Genomic DNA, 17536 nt, shown 5'->3' with positions numbered 1-17536 from the left:
CTGCCTTTATCTGCATGTCACTAGGGGGTTCTAGGGTCTGCTCAGTCTTCCTTAGCTTCCACCAGGGAAATTGGGATGGAGTGGGGTATAGGTGACAGGGTGAGGACTGAGATGGCCCTGAGCTTTGCACTGGACATGAGCTGAATCTGGAACGAGAGCCGGTTTAAGCCATTTGCTCAGCTCTAGAATTAGTTGGTAATAGGGAAACCGTCAAGAGTTACCTGGGAAGGGAAGGGAGGAGTGGCATTGAGCCTTCACCTGCGGACATAAAGATGCTGAAAGCGGACCACAGATTTGCATTCTGGACCAGAACTGCACAGCTCCTAGCACGGGCATACCTTATCTTGTTGCACTTTACTCTCTTGTGCTTCATAGAGATTGCGTTTTTTATAAATTGAAGATTTGTGGCAACCTTTCATCAAGCAAGTCTATCAGTGCTATTTTTCCAACAGTATTTTCTCACTCCGTGTCTCTGTGTCACATTTTAGTAATTTTCACAATATTTCAAAATTTTCCTTATCATTCTATTTGTTGTGGTACTCTGTGCTCAGCGATCTTTGATGTTACTGTTGTAATTTTTGGGGGGCTCCATCAATCACACCCATGTAAAACGGCAGACTTAGTCAATAAATGTTGTGTATGTTCCGACTGCTACACCAACCGGCTGTTTCCCCATCTCTCTCCCTCTCCTCGGGCCTCCCTATTCCTTGAGACACAACAATATTGAGATTAGACCAATTAATAACCCTATAATAGCCTGTAAGTGTTCAAGTGAAAGGAAGAGTTGCATGTCTCTCTCTTTAAATCAAAAGCTAGAAATGAAGATCAGTGAGGAAGGCGTGTTGAAAGTCAAGATAGGCTGAAAGCCAGGCCTCTTGCACCAAACAACTAACCAAGTTGTGAACATAAAGGAAAAGTTCCTGAAGGAAATTAAAAGTGCTACTCCAGTGAACACACAAATGATAAGAAAGTGGAACAACTTTATTGCTGATGTGGAGAAAGTTTTAGTGGTCTGGATAGAAGATCAAACCAGCCACAACACTCCCTTAAGTCAAAGCCTAATCTAGAGCAAGGCTCTCACTCTCTTCAACTCTGTGAAGGGTAAGAGAGGTGAGGAAGCTGCAGAAGAAAAGTTTGAAGCTAGCAGAGGTTGGTTCATGAGGTTTAAGGAAAGACGCCATCTCCTTGACATAAAAGTGCAGGGTGAAGCAGGAAGTGCTGATATAGAAGCTGCAACAAGTTCTCCAGAAGATCTAGCCAAGATAATCAATGAAGGTGGCTACGCTAAACAACAGATTTCCAATGCAGACAAAACAGCCTTCTATTGGAAGAAGATGCCATCTAGGACTTTCACAGCTAGAGAGGAGAAGTCAGTGCCTGCCTTCAAAGCTTCAAAGGACAGGCTGAGTCTCTTGTTAGGGGCTAATGCAGCTGGTGACTTTAAGTTGAAGCCAATGCTCATTTACCATTCCAAAAATTCTAGGGCCCTTAAGAATTATGCTAAATCTGCTCTGCCTGTGCTCTATAATGGAACAACAAAGCTTGGATGACAGCGCATCTGTTTATAATATGGTTTACTGAATGTTTTAAGCCCACTGTTGAGACCTACTGCTCAGAAAAAAAGATTCTTTTCAAAATATTAGTGCTCATTGACATGCACCTGGTCACCCAAGAGCTGTAATGGAGATGTACAATGAGATCAATGTTGTTTTCATGCCTGCTAACACAGCATCCCTTCTGCCGTCCGTGGATCATGGAGTCATTTTGACTTTCAAGTCTTACTATTTAAGAAATACATTTTGTAAGGCTATAGCTGCTACAGATAGTGACTCATCTGATGGATCTGGGCAAAGTCAATTGAAAACCTTTTGGAAAGACTTCACCAGTCTAGGTGCCATTAAGAACATTTGTGATTCATGGAAAGAGGGCAAAATATCAACATTAATAGGAGTTTGGAAGAAGTTGATTCCAACCCTCATGGATGACTTTGAGGGGTTCAAGGCTTCAGAGGAGGAAGTAACTGCAAATGTGGTGGCAATAATGAGAGAGCAAGAATTACAAGTGGAGCCTGAAAATGTGACTGCATTGCTGCAACCTCATGATAAAACTTTAATGGACAAGGAGTTGCTTCTAATGGATGAGCAAAGAAAGTGGTTTCTTGAGATGGAATCTACTCCTAGTGAAGATTGTTGAAATGACAACAAAGGATTTCAAATATGACATAAACCTAGTCGATAAAGCTGCAGGAGGGTTTGAGAGGGTTGACTCCAATATTGAAAGATGTTCTACTGTGGGTAAAATGCTATCAAACAGCATCGCATGCAACAGAGAAATCATTTGTGAAAGGAAGAGTCAATCACTGTGGCAAACTTCATTGTCACCTTATTTTAAGAAGTTGCCACAGCCATCCCAAACGTCACCAGTCACCACTCTGATCAGTCAGCAGACATCAACATCAAGGCAAGATCCTCCACCAGCAAAAAGATTATGGCTCCCTGAGTACTCAGATGATGGCCAGCATTTTTTAGCGATAAAGTATTTTTTTAATTAAGGTATGTACATTTTTTTAGACATAATGTTGTTGCACACTTAATAGACTACAGTATAGTGTAAACATAACTTTTATATGCACTGGGAAACCCAAAAATTTGTGTGACTCACTTTATTGTGCTAATTCCTTTATTGTGGTGGTCTGGAACTGAACTAGCAACATCTCCGAGATATGGCTGTATTCAGAGCTGTTCTTGCTCCCCCAGAGTGTTCTGGAATCAGAAGGGGGAGCATTAGCAAGGACACATTATGGAATGAATGTTTTCATCCCCCTAAAATTAATATGTTGCAGCTCTAGCCCCCAGTGCAGCTGTATTTGGAGGTGGAGCCTCTGAGGAAGTAATTAAGGTTAAACGAGGTTATGAGGTGGGGCCCTGATCCAATAAGATTAGTGTTCTTGTAAAAAGAGACACCAGAAACTCACTTTCTCTCTGCACACGCACAGCTCTGCATCGCCATCTGCAAGCCAGGAAGAGAGCTCTCATCAGAAATCAAAATGGCTGGAACCTTGATCTTGGACTTCTAGCCTCTAGAACTGTGATAAAATAAATGTCTGTTGCTTTAGCCACCCAGTTTATGGTATTTTGTTATGGCATCCTGAGCTGACTAATGCCTTCCCGATCCCTGGACTGACTCCATGTCAGACTTGAGGCAGAACAGAAAGAGCGCCACACGTTTGGAGAGCTGGGTCCTGGTGTAGATGCTACCACTCCTTCTTGGCTGTGTGGTTTTGGTTAGGTCGCTTTGCCTCTGGGCCTGGAGATTCCTCATCTCGTCAGCTGGGATAAAAGAAAATGCCTGACTTGCCCCACAGGATTACTGGACAGTCAAATACTTGGCATAACAACAGCAGCTAATACTTTTTGCACATTTACTATGTATTGGGCTTTATTCTAAGAATTTATTTATTCTTAAGTCAGGTTCACTGACGTATAATGTAAATATAGTAAAATTCACCTCTTTTAGTGCATAGTTCTGAGTTTTGGCAAACCCAGTCATTTAATTGCCACCACAATCAAAACGTAGAACACCACCATCACCTCCCAGAATTCCCTTGTGCGCCTGTATGGCAAGCTCCCCTACCAATTCCCAGCCACTGACAACCATAGGTTTTCTAGACCTATAGCTTTGCTTTTTCAAGAATGTCATATAAATGGCATCATACAATGGCACCACAGAGCTTTGCTAACAGCAACTCATTTAATCTTCACAAACACATTTTGAGGTCGGTACAATTATTATAGAATAAACTGATGTGGAAGTGCTATGAAAAAGCAAAAGAAGTGTTAGACAGACATGAAGTATTAATATTATTGTTGTTATTTTCATCATTTGTATTCTTATTATTTCATGGTAGAATAAGGGCAAAATCAATTCTCAGTGGAAATTTTGTACTGAATTTGCTTTATCTGCTCCCATAGAATCCAAGTGTCAGAAGATAGCGATGATGGTTCTATGACTTTCCCCTTCAAAACATGATCATCTGCCTTGTTCTGACAGGAAAGAGATTTAATTATGAAAAAAGTATTCACAAAAATATTGTTAAAATAAGGTCTGGCATACCCTCTCTTTGACTGATCCAAAAATAGTTGGTCTTGAAGCTACTAAGTCATAACCCTTATGTCTATGACCAGATTGGTAATGGTAAAAGGAAATGAAAGATTTCCTAGGCTGCAAATAACAATTTCAAGTGTAGTGATGGTCAGTTCCCACTGAAAGAGAGACGGTTACTAGGCTCTCACCAGCACTTCCCCTGACTAAACCTGAGCGCTCCTTCAAGACTTCTAGGCAAGACAGGAAAGGCAGAATTTCTTCCCACGAAGTATCCCCAGGTTCAGCAGCCACATGCCATGGAGGCACTCCATCACTCTTTGTTATAGGAGAACTCTGATCTTCCTGGATGTGGTCATAAAGCGCCCACAGTTTGACCGCAATGGTTCCAGATTCTCCAAGGAGAATATTTTGTGTAAATTGTTTCTCTCTCCTTTTTTTAACTTCATATTACAGATGCCACACATAATAAATAAGTAAATAAGGTCCAGCTATTTCTTAGAGTTTACAGCTTTCATGAATTTTTAAGGAACAGATGAGGAGAAACTGCTGAAACAAAGCAGTCGGGTGTAGGGTGTGTGAGGATGTCTAGGAGATTCTTCAATATTTAATGCAGCCAAAAGCCTCTGATGACTGAGCATCTCTTAATGGGGTTTGCCCTTTGGCCTGCATGTTTCTAAAGGAGTAAAATGTTTGGCTTCCAAACAAGCCATCACTCACTCAGTGAGTAAATATCACAAGCGGAAAGTGGCCTCCCAGGCATCATTGGTCTTTGCTAGTTGAGTTTAGAAGGCCCCAGATTAGCATTATTCACCTTTAAATCATCAGTGGTTTCAAAGCCAGCTAGGCGTTTGCTTTGGAGCTATAGAAAGGCTCCAGCTTACCATTTTGCCTCTCATAAGCATAGACTGGAGACTAGGCGTCACCATGGACAGAGAATGAGTTGGGATGGGGAGAAGCACAATCATTTGGGGAAATAAAAAAAGAATCAGCCACGACTGAACGAAACATTGGAATTTGAAATGGGACTGGACAAGTGAAATTTGAGAGGAATTCAAAGAAAGGGAAGCAGGAATGGACTGGGCAACACTGAGAATAATGGATGCTATTGGAGAAGAGAAGAGAAGATGATGAAGCAGCAAGGAGGATGGTAGATGCATTTTATGTGAAGTCCAACAGAAGGAGAGCTAAGCTTCTCATCTCCTCTCTCGTCTCCCAGTGTACCTGGAAAATTGGTTATGCATTCCTCATTAAGTTGTATCAGGGATAAAGATGCTTTGTATATTTGTAAAAAATGAAAAGAACCCAGGCTCCCAGCATGAATAGTAGTGGGATAGAGGGATGTCTTCTGTATTGTTGGCCACCAGTTTATATCTACACTTACTCAGCAAGTTCCTCGACTTCCTTAAATCCTAGTTTTCCAATGTAGAAAAAGAAATCATATCGTTTGTTAAGCCATGGGGAAATTTTCACAATTTATAACTCAGTGACCTAAGAGAATGTACTGAAAGAGTATTTCTTGGGTAAGAAATAAATATTGCAGTTAAACTGATTAGATGTGTCCCATTTGTTTTAAAAATAATGAAATCATTGATTTCTAATGCAAGACAGTTTCACCAAGTTCCTTTAAGTATTCTCTTCAGGATTTATTGTCTTAATTATCTTTCCAACAGGTAGATTTAAAGGATGCTCAGGCCCAGGTATTTGGACTAGACCACAGTTGTTAGTTTTGTTTTTAACCAGATCATCCTATACACGTCACCATCAAAATTAGGAGGTGTCATGGAAATAAACATTAAAAGCTAAACAAACAGTTCTCATCTTAATATGTTTTAAAAAACAGAATCCATTATTTTCTGTAACTTGATTTATTTTAGGCACTGTGGAATTTCTTTGTGGCCATGGGCCTCAGACATCGCTGTGGTTAGCTTCGCTGATTTAAGCAAGTTGCAATTATTAGCAGCCATGATGGTCATTCAGTCCTTTTCTTTTTCATGGTTTAACTTTCTTCTTTAGTCCCTGTTTGTCTACAGCCTCAGAAGATATGAGATGCTAGTCACCACCTGTAGAACAATGCTCCCTCATATTATGCGTTCGGACTTTTTCCTAGACTGCATTTCCAGATTGAATAGTTCCAGGTCTGTACCATAGACCCCTATGTCCACTGTATAGATGGCAAACCGGGGGATGAATGGGATTTCTCACACTGCTCAGAGCTCTCGTACTCCTCTGAACCCCAATATTTTTGGTTGCATTTTAAGAAGTCACCAATTTTATTAAATGGTTCTTATCTGTAGCATGAAATAGGTGAGCCTGTTTCTGTCCATGTAATCTAAGGCTTAGGTCTATCAGGAGTTTAGAGTAGTTATTGGAGGATGGACTGGAAGGTAGGGAACACTGATCTCTTTGAAAGAACACATTGAGAATTCCTCCCTAAATATCAGCACTCATAAGAAACGCACTTGAAGCAATGGAATGCTTACCAACCTACTTCCTCAGGTCCTGGGAGACATCACTGATTAGTGTTCATCCCTCTTGATGCAACAGATCCTTTAGCAAATGAAAGGAGTGCCTGCAGTGTTATCAGAGCTGTACTAAGGGGTACTGGACTTCTTGGTGCTTAGAAAACTCACTGAGCTGAGGAAGGAAGTCACTGAGCTGAGGAAGTCACTGAGGGAGGAAGAGTTCCTTGAAATGGTGAACTTGAGCTTGCCTTTAGGAGACCTTCGAGAAGTAGGTAGAAAGGAAAGGAGATCCGACTTTCCAAGAGGCAGGAGTAGGTTCGGCCTGGGCAAGGAGCCACACCTAAGCTTGCTGGCTGAATACAGAACACGTGTTAGAGACTGCAGAAGCCGGGAACACAGGGAGACCCAGCAGAATGACCTCAAGATGTTCAGGGGGAAGAGGTTATGTGTGTGGCTTTAGGTATGCTACCTAAACTCTCTGAACTTTGGGGACATTATTTGTAATATGAAGACAAGCTAATGTCTACCCCGGAGGGTAACTATCGGGTTCCTGTGAGATCACAGGGTGGAAATTCTTTGTAAAAGTGAGGTACTATGTGTTGATGGGTGATTATGGTGGCAAAGTGGTGGTAGGTGATTACAGAACCAGTGTTTTGTGCTAGAAGTAACTAAGCTGGTTTAACCTATCACATTTTACCAACAAGGAGATAAGCAGACCTAAGGTGACTTACCTAAGCTGGTTAATAGCACAGTAGGAACTAGAAACCCAGGTCCAAGTCAACTTCCATCTAACTGGATTTCCCATCCTGCATCGGTTCATTCTGGTGAGTTTAGTGAGGAGCATGCGGCCTGACCCAGCCTGAGCCCGGAGCGCCTCTCAGGCACGCTGGCATCTCCCGCAGTGGAAGCTGCAGTCCTGCCGCCCAGTGTCACGCTGGGATCACGTTCCCTCTCACAAATATCAGAGGGTGTGAGGGCAAGTTGCCAGGTAGCACAATGCAAAACAACAGTCTCACTGTGTTTGTTGCTGCACAGTATGTGGCTTGTGAGGTCCAAAAGCCACGGGGTGACCGGGACTGGAATGTGACAGTAATTTGTAACAACGGTGGCTTTTTTTTTTTTTTTGGTCTACTTTTGTGACATGCTCCAAAATCTGGAGAAAGGACGGCAAAAGAAAATGCTCAGAAATGTTCTAAACAGGTTTAGAAAACTTGTGAACCCTGTCTGAACTCTGATTCAATTCTCCCACCACTCACCCGTTTGACATGAGGACCAGGAGAACATTATTTATAACAGCATGTGTGAAATCCCAGAAGGGACTCTTGAAAGAATCAAAGTGAAAACTCTGTCCCAAAGAGACTGCAAGCACAAAATAAATGATCAGGTGGGAAAACATGTAAATCAAAATTTGAATCTTTTTTTTCACCTTTAAAGGAAACAGGAGCTTTTTTTTTGGCCTTTAGGAACACAGGACAGAGAGCCGGATAGAGTAGGTACAGCAATCAGAGGAGCCCCAGCGCCCCCGTCACGGCAGAGGGAGGAGTATGGGAGAGACGTGTGTGTTGACTCTTCTTCTTGTTCCAGAATGGCTGCTTCCTATTGGGAAAATAAGATAGTAAAGGCTACACGGAAGAAAGTAAAACCTTGAAAGCATTTAGTGAATTAAAATTTAGGAAGCACTTTTGCAAATATTGTCTGCTTGGGTATTCACCTGATGACAACCCTGGGAGGTATTTATTGGTATGCACATTTTATAGTTAGAGAAACTAAGACACAGAGAGGTTTGGCAACTCGTCAAGTTTACCCAGCTAGAAAATAGCGCGCTGGAGCGTGCACCGGAACCCAGAGTTTCTAACGTCATGCACTGAGTGCTGTCCACTGCACAGTGGCTGGGAATGCACAAGGCACGTGGAAAGCCTGGTCTGTCGCTGGGTTAACCCAGCCCAGAATGTGGTGTTTAGCTGTCTGGTTCTAGGAGATGCATGTAAGTGGTTCTCTGTCTCGCTCCCTGTCCCCCACAAACACACATTTCAAATGAGTTTTCTACCACCATCCTTTCTGGCCAGTGAGTGCCTCTGTCACGTGGGCTGTGTTTGGAAATCAACTCTGATGGTGAGTATGGTCATCACCTGCAGGCCTGTCCAGGCATCTCCATGAGGAAAATCTGTGCTCACTGAATAGCGACTACCTGTCACTTCGGGGTGAGAGGCAAGTGAGGAAATCGAAAGCTGATGGAAGGCAACTGCCTCTACTTAGTGTATGAGCTTTTGGTATATTCAAAGCTGAACAGTGAAGATATGGGGGCAGCTTACCCTCGAGCCAGCAAGTTATGTCCCTATCAATCAGATTTGGAGTCATAGTACAGAGAAGAATAGAAAAAGACCCTCTTCTCTTACAGTCGCGCTGTCTTTGACGCTAAGAGCATCATTTGAAATCACCAACCACATTAGACGTCTCTGATGCTCTCAGCTCCTTGTGCTCTGAGGTTGAGTGGCGTTTTTCAGGTAGTTAGTCCATTTCCTTCCTTTCATGAGTCAGAAATAGATCCTGAGACTTAGAATTGGGCAGAAACTCGACGTGGCATTAGTCTCAGGACTCAGGCGCTGAGTCTAACTCCTGCTGTGGGCTCACCTGCTGCCTGGAGTCAGGCACGGCTTTTGGGCTGGTAGTGCTGGGTTTACCAGCATGAAAAGTGGGACCTACCACCCCCAGGACTGCCGTGCAGAAAGCTCATCATGGCTTTAAAATCAGACAGACTTCATGGGCTACAAACCCGAAAATGGAATTCTAAACTTTTCTCCAGGATGTAGGGCATCATAAACAAGTCTCCTTTGTCAAACAAAGTTCTCTTTGCTTATGCTAATGCTCTTGCCATCCGATGCCTCAGCTCTGGTGTTATTACTAAAATGGATTTTTCAAAAATTGTACTTACTTTTGTAAATAAGCTCAGTTGCACAGTGTAGAGGAAAGCCCTGAGCTCGGAGTCCAAAGACCTGACTTCTTTGTGTCCACAGCAACCTGAACCTCAGTTGCCTCATCTGTAAAATGGGAATAATCTGTGCCCTGCCCATTGCTGGGTTGTGGCAAGGTGTTCGAGGCAGGGCTGTCCACTCGCCCTAACACCTTAAAGCAGAAGGAAGCTCTGGCCTTGCTAAGGAAGCAGAGTCATCTGGTGGGCCATTTCAGATGCAGAGCACCTTATTGATATCCTGTTCAAAATCATCTTGTTAATGAGAAGATAGAGTCATCTTCCTACCAGAAAGTCCATGTGTGTTTTTTATCCAAGATGAACATCCACCCAATCGTCATCTCTGCTCCTATCTAGTTTCTAGAAAGGGAGAATTGCAAATACCTTTCATGTGAAAAAAGTATTTTGACCATCCTTTGCCCTCTATCTCTGTTGCTTGAGATTATAAAGAAATTGTATTTTCCTTAAGTGTTTATAAACAATTAAAATAAATACAAATAAAGGAAAGGAAAAAAACATCCCCTACATCTATCTTCCACTCCTTTTTCCCTGAGCGTGGGAACTTGGTTTTGAGGTGACTGATGCCCCCTTGTTCACCCCTTTTCCGCCAGGTTGGTGGCCACACGATGCTCCCCATTCGCTGGATGCCTCCAGAGAGCATCATGTACAGGAAGTTCACCACAGAAAGTGACGTCTGGAGCCTGGGGGTCGTGTTGTGGGAGATCTTCACGTACGGCAAACAGCCCTGGTATCAGCTGTCGAACAATGAGGTAAGCGGTTGCCGGGCGGGACACCCGCAAGGGCTGACGCCAAGGGGAATCCCTCAACTGGAAGTCAGGACACCATCTTATGTGGCTCTGTTGGGAGCAGCCCCTCCCAAAGGGGCTGCCGTGTGCCTAGATGTCACGGCTGAAGTGTAGTCACTCTCCACATTTCAGAGTTCTAGAGCAAGCAGAGCAGTGTGTGCTGACAGGCCTGTGGTTCTCTGGTGATGGGACTGGGAATTACTTGGTGCTGCTCATCCAGTAAGTTAATAACAGGCGTAGCATCCCGCACTCTAAGCATCCAGCTAGTTTTTTGGTCTTGTTCCGATAAGGTTTCAAGTTTCTTTCCTCTTTGCACATTTCACTAGAACATTTACTTCTGGTAAAAAACTCAAGCCCTTTGTTTTCCCATCATAATTCTTTTGCAAATATGTCTACCTCTGAGGCATACTTCTGGGTCAGGTACCTCATATCTTCTTCAGGCCCACATCCGTCCTTTATCCGATTCCCTCATGGAAAATGACCGCCCAGGTCTATAGCCTGAGGTTAACTGGCCAGTCAGTGCCCTGACACAAAAGTGACCCGGGTTCCGTCTCAGGCCAGCACAACTGAAACACACTGGAATGCTGGGGTGAGATTCGGGAGCATTCCATACAGATAAGTGATTTCTTTGCCAGTTTGGTGAAATCACTATGGCTTGCAAAGTGAATACAAAGCAGTGAAATTAACCATGATATACCAACTACAATAGCTGCTCTCTTCCTTCTGAAGAAAGTAAACATCAAGGGGTTTCTTTAAAGTAGCCCTCATTTATTTTATCTGCCTGGTTTTTCCTCCTGTCTGATCCTGTCTTTGATCTCCATCCTGTCCAGGTGATAGAATGCATCACTCAGGGCAGGGTCTTGCAGCGACCTCGAACATGCCCCCAGGAGGTCTACGAGTTGATGCTGGGGTGCTGGCAGCGGGAGCCCCACATGAGGAAGAACATCAAGGGCATCCACACGCTCCTTCAGAACTTGGCCAAGGCATCTCCAGTCTACCTGGATATTCTAGGCTAGGGCCCTTCCCCAGGTCTATCCTTCCCAAAGCACCTCCTCAGATGGGCCGAGAGGATGAACGTCTTTTAACTGCCGCTGGATGCCATCAATCTGCTGTTCTTCACTCTGACAGCGTTAACAACAGAGACACTGAGAAGCTTTCAGAGGGAAGCAATGTGTACTTCTCCATCCGTAGACACAGTATGGACTTCTTTTTGGCATTATCTCTTTCTCTCTTTCCATCTCCCTTGGTTTGTTCCCTAGGTTTTTTTCTTCTTTTTTTCCTTTCTTTTTTGTCTTTCCTGCTTCACAGTCCTTACCTTCCTTTTTAAATCAATCTGGCTTCTGCATTACTATTAACTCTGCATAGACAAAGGCCTTAACAAACCTAATTTGTTATATCAGCAGACACTCCAGTTTGCCCACCACAACTAACAATGCCTTGTTGTATTCCTGCCTTTGATGTGGATGAAAAAAAGGGAAAACAAATATTTGACTTAAACTTTGTCACTTCTGCTGTACAGACATCGAGAGTTTCTATGGATTCACTTCTATTTATTTATTATTATTACTGTTCTTATTATTTTGGATGGCTTAAGCCTGTGTATGAAGAAGGAAAACTTGTGTTCAATCTGGGAAGCTTTTATCTATGGGAGATTAAAACCAGAGAGAAAGAAGATTTATTATAAACCGCAGTATGAGAGGAACAAAGACAACCATTGGGATCAGCTGGCGTCGGTCCCTGCTTAGGAAAACCCCAGCGACTGTTAGCTGGGAGGAATGTATTCGGCACCTTCCCCTGAGGACCTTTCTGAGGAGTAAAAAGACTGTTGAACTCTGTGCCGTGGACTCTTCTTTTCCCATCACCGGAAACACTAGAGTGTAGTAGAGGGAAAAGATGGCTTCCGTGAGACGCAAGATGGCGCATCACACGCTCAGACGGTCTTGTCTTTGTAGATCGTGGTGATAGCACTGGTTTGTTTTTCCAAGTGTTATTCACTGAGGCTTTATCAAGTTCAGTTGAAAATAGGTGGATTCTTATCCAGAGATCATTTCAGGGTCAGATGGGAAAGCCAAGGACTTGGAAAGGTAGGACAAGCTATAAATTCAGAGGCAAGTTTCTCTTATATTGAACTTTTCAGATAGCACTTCTCTCCAACCCCTACCCTCCACCTGACCCATCCTTTTAACTGTGCAAGCAAAAATGTGCATGGTCTTCGTCGATTAATACCTGTGTGCAGAACTACCGCTCCAGACGTCGTGCCCCTGATACGTAGAGCAGATCCTTAAGAGGTATCACTTACATAATTAGGGGAAGCTAATGGGGTTCATTAGCTGAGTATAAATGTCTCTGGGTCTTATGGTGGTGATGGGTTTTAACAAATATGTACCCTGAAGCCTGGAAGTCTCCATCCACGCAGCACCCACTGTGGGACTGGGGGAAGGGCAGTCAATCCCGGAGGGAAAGGAAACCTCACCTGGGGCATCACCTGCATTGATGCCCAGTGTACACAGGCCAAGACCTTGCTCTGGGCTCTGGTTGGGAGAGTGGTTTCATTCCAAGTGTACTCCATTGTCAGTATGCTGTTTTGTTTTCTTCACTCCATTAAAAGAAGTAAAAATAAAAAATTAGGCACAGCATGCCAATAGGAGGCTATGCCCAGGTCAAGCTTTGGAGGTGTGCTTCTGGGCATAGTCATGGGTTTTGCAAAAAGAGATTGTAAATTTAAATAGAAATTTACAGTTATTTGATGATCAGTTACACCAAGGAAGAAAAATATTTCTGTTCCACAAGAAAACGTGCTACCCTCTGTGAGGGGAATTTTGCTAACTTGACACCTTTATAACACGAGCCAGATTGAAAAGGAGTGATTTTAATTCATCTTAGGTCATTTTATTTCATATTTGTTTCTGAAGGTGCAATTGCTCTGTTTAGGTTTTTCTTACGCCCTTAAGTACTGGAGCACCTTATTTTCCATTATAGGCTTTGAAAGTCAGTTGTCAAAAAATCAATAGTGTCGATTAACTGAGAACAAAAGGAAATCCAGTAGCATCTGCAGTCAAGTGAAGAGGGTTGGACAAGACGAACCCTGGTCCCTTCAAGTTCTGCGCTGGCCTATGAGATGTGAGAGTTGAGCTGTTTGTTCTCCTTGTAGGTGAAAAACCACCCCTCCAGAATACACATAATAATATAATGAAAGCCATATCTCCATGATATATACCTGCACGTATATATCCTACAAGGACCCATGGTACTGTGCAAACACTGTGGCACTCTGTGAAGTGGTAAAGAAGGGGCAGATTTGTATAAAACTCTTCTAGATTCCATCAGCAATGACCTAAAAACCTACACAGGTTTGTCTTTCTGCGCGACTGGCCAGTTGCTCTGGGGGAAGAAGCTGCAAGTTATTTGTTTTATTTTAACAGACAGCAAAAGAGGTAATACCCTAGGAAATCAAATTTAAGGAGGGCTGTGCAGTTTTAGAGCAAGGCCTTGTTTAAGGCAAATCAGAAGACGGGAGCATTCCATTCCATTCCTGTGTTGTTTTCCTCTGAAGGAAAAAAGAAAAAAAATGTCTCCTTACCTTCTGACAGATCCCTCAAGGTCTTGAAATAAAAGGTTCTATGCAAGCACGAAGTTTTATAGTTCTTTCTATTGCTGATTATTATTTTTTTCCTCTGTTCTCTCAAGAGTATGTACTGATTTCAGAGATGTCTCTCTCATTGAAAGAACACCAGATTGCTTTTGAAGTAGCTGAATGAACCACAGACTGTCTTAAAACATTCATCGCTGTCCTCCACAATCCCCTCTTCTCTATGCTCTTCCAATTTTTAGAAAAGGAGCGTTCTCATTCTAGAATGTAATGATCACAGAATATGGCCTGCCATCAAATTCCTTCAAAACTACAACAGTCATAGTGACATACCTAATTCTCTAGCCCAAACTCAGTCTGACAAACATTTCCACTGGTAAATTGTTTATTAGTTTTCCAAATGCTTTTTACATATGTTAGCAAATTATTCCCGTTTTTTGTAGGTGAGGAGATTGAGACTTGGAGAAGTTAAATGGCATGCTAGAAATCCCCAGGCTAGCTTCTGGCACCACTGGGACTTATGGAAGTATTCTGACTCTGAAGTTCATGATTCTGTCCACTAGAGACTCTAACATACAAGCAAGCCGGCCAGGAAAGAAAGCATGTTAACAAGTTCATGAACCAGGATACGAAGTTAGAACGAAATGAACCACATGAGATGACAAGCAACTGAGATATCGTGATATATAATCATGCTCATAGCTTCAGCTAAATCCTTGTACACTGAACCCACGTCATAATCACGCTTATTTAGAAAACATTTGAACTATGCTATTAGGATTATATCAGAACTCATATTATACGTATGTGTTCACACCAACGCTACCTGTGGTATTTTCATGTATTTATATGTGTGTTATAAATACTTGATTTCTACATATATGAACACACATGCATAGTTTGTGTGATTATGTATAAATTTATAGGCACACAGTAATAGAGATAATTATAAGTAGGGTGCAGTAGGAATAATTTGCTTAAAATCTGCTAAGTAACCAAAACTTTTTAATGTCCTGTTGCTGTTAGTGCTTCCATTCTCCACGTGGGTAGGACTGTATCGCACTTTTCAGCTCTGTGCCGTACTACATGGGTAGAAGACATAGTTCAGGTAATGTGCTTCCCAGAACAACTGAATCGAAGCCATCCCGCGACACTGAGTCCTTTCTCTGGCTCCTTGCAAAGGAAAATGCAGACTGAAATAGATCTCCTTCTGTAAAGGTCCAGGAAAGGAAAATTGACTTTTTTTCATCTTTTTGCACATTTGTATCATGCTCACCTCATTCCACCGTGACCCCTTTACACTTGTGTTCAGAGTCCAGGCATTCCAGAAGAGAACTGAAATGTTGGCAGCCCAGTGTCTTGAAGGTCGATGGTGAGACTCCAAGACCCCACAGCCAAGTGAGCGATGCTTAGCAATCCCCACATTCAAGCAGGAATGCAAGAAACAGCAGTGCAAAATGCCGCCTTGGCAAAGAGCCGTGACAGCAGGATGCCCTGGTCAGAAATAGACTTTTCTTTTTAACCTTTCCTTTTGCAAATTGGACCTTCTATGATGCCAATAACATTAAATTGTGTGTCTGATTAAACACGTGACTGCGTACACACATACCCTCAATTCTCTGGCTCTTTTTTTTCCCCATTTGAGGATTTTTATTTCCAATGTTGAGTTTTGTTTTGGCCCCATATCAGTGTTAGAGAAAATCTCACGAGGGGAACGGCCAGTGACCCCACTCCTCAGATGGCTGGATGAGCAATGAAAGCAGTTTCTTCACAGTGCATCATTGTGGAATGCAGAGACTCCCGAGGTTGTGATAGCAAATATTATCCTCAAGAATTAGGGCTGGGAGGGATTTGTAGTTAAAGGTGACAGCTCATGAAGAGGTATTTTCTTGGTGTCAGGGCTGGAATGAATCACTGCTGCTCAAGTCAGAGGCTCTTGAATATCCTTAGTTTTTCATTTTTTCCCATTCTTTCCCTTTTACCTTTATTTATGTATTTATTTATTTCTATGTATTTTTTGCTCCATTCATCACAAACACAAAGCAAAGCAAAAAAATATATATATGTGTATATGTGTTGCAGGCAAAACACTGTGAATTTCACAACAGCAACCAAGCAACTACTTTGCCATCTGAACATACGTCTCAGGAGACGAAATGGGAAAACATGGGGATGTCATTTTTTTAGTCTATGCATTCTAGGCCAGGTCTGTGTTTGTTTTATTTCTTTGGTCTGTGCATTAATGAAAATGATCCCGCGTGAAGGTTGGCTGAATGTTCAGCATACTGGAGCAAGCATAATAAAGCTGCTAATAGCCACACGTTTGAACTGGAAAAAAAAATCGGAGAAAATGAAATGAAATGTAAAGGCCTATATCTTGCAGCTTGTATATCTTACTATTGCTTTAAAAATGTATAAAACAGCTGGAAATGTTTTAAATACAAAGTCTTTGAATTAAATGTGGATTTTAAATATGTAATCCCTTGACAAACGACCAAATTATGGTGAAATATTGCTCCCTGCATTCATCGATCATTACCTATCACTTACAAATCTGCCTAGAGATGTGGACACTCTCTGCATTTGCTTCTGTACATGGAGAGATGTTTGTAAATATCCAGGCCGTATACACACACACATTTCAATCTCTCTCTGAAGATATATTGCCCCTTTAATTGTGACCTGGTATTTGGAGCTCTCCTTTTATTTGCTTTCTTTTTCTTTAATGTGACGTCTCTGTGCTGATACTTACTGGTTCTTGTTTTGCAATCTGTTTCGAGGTCCATTGCTTTACTAAGACCCACTGCATCTTGGCTGATTTCAAAGTGACACCAGAATATCAGTGTTTAAAAAAAAAGTTTTGTTTGTAAATCACGTGACCAGCTTCTCTCAACCTGACATGGAAAGTCTCTTGTACTACAGTGTACTTAATAAAAATGATGTCTTACAATAAATAACATCCTCGAAAGAGACACCAAAAGTGACATGATGACTACTTTAAAAATGTATAGAACTTTCACAAGGCCTGGTGTGCTCTTTTTTCTGTCTGTCTGTCTGTCTGTATTTTAGATATGGCCACTGAAGATGCCTGCAGTGTTCGTTAGTTGAAGGCAATGAGAGTAAGTGGCCTTTGGTACCAGTTCCCTGGCTGAGCCCTCCATAACCTGACACTTTGAAATTATCTCTTAGAGAAGTGCAACACCACTGTCCAATAGAACTTTCTGCAATGATATAAATATTCTATCTGCACTGTCCAGTGTGGCTAGTTGGCACTTGATATGTGGTCAGTGTGACTGAAGAACTGAATTTTAAATCTGATTTCATTTCAAGTAGTTTACATTTAAATAGCCACATGTGGCTCAAGATTTCCATGTTAGATAGCACCGACTTAGAAGATAGAATCATCCTGATTTCTAACAGATCATGCCTAAGAAACCCACCAAGGGAAATGTCGTGTATCGTGGCCTCTTAGGGTTGGGGCAATTTTGAGGATCATAATGACCCAAGCACAGAAGTAGCCAAGTTGAAAATGCCACACTCTCCTCACCTCTCTGTTAACCAGTGTTTCCTAAATCAGAGAGGCTAGGGACGACAAAATGAGAGTGGC

General features: G+C 42.3%; 1 protein-coding gene across 4 annotated transcripts in view; it reads left to right on the top strand.

Annotated features, from left to right (window-relative positions):
• NTRK2 (neurotrophic receptor tyrosine kinase 2) overlaps positions 1-16951 on the top strand; it is a 346251-nt gene extending 329300 nt beyond the window's left edge. For all 4 annotated transcript variants that reach the window (XM_014827013.3, XM_070496002.1, XM_070496004.1 and 1 more), the window contains 2 exons: positions 10146-10304; positions 11171-16951. In XM_014827013.3, coding sequence (XP_014682499.1) covers positions 10146-10304; positions 11171-11356 — 345 coding nt within the window. In that variant the 3' untranslated portion in view covers positions 11357-16951. The remainder of the gene's footprint in view (positions 1-10145; positions 10305-11170) is intronic.
• Positions 16952-17536: the final 585 nt, after the last annotated feature.

This window comes from Equus asinus, chromosome 23 (assembly GCF_041296235.1).
Source record: "Equus asinus isolate D_3611 breed Donkey chromosome 23, EquAss-T2T_v2, whole genome shotgun sequence".
In the NCBI taxonomy this organism is placed as follows: Eukaryota; Metazoa; Chordata; class Mammalia; order Perissodactyla; family Equidae; genus Equus; species Equus asinus.
The sequence above is the reverse complement of the archived record's forward strand: the minus strand, read 5'-3'. Positions and strand labels throughout refer to the sequence as shown.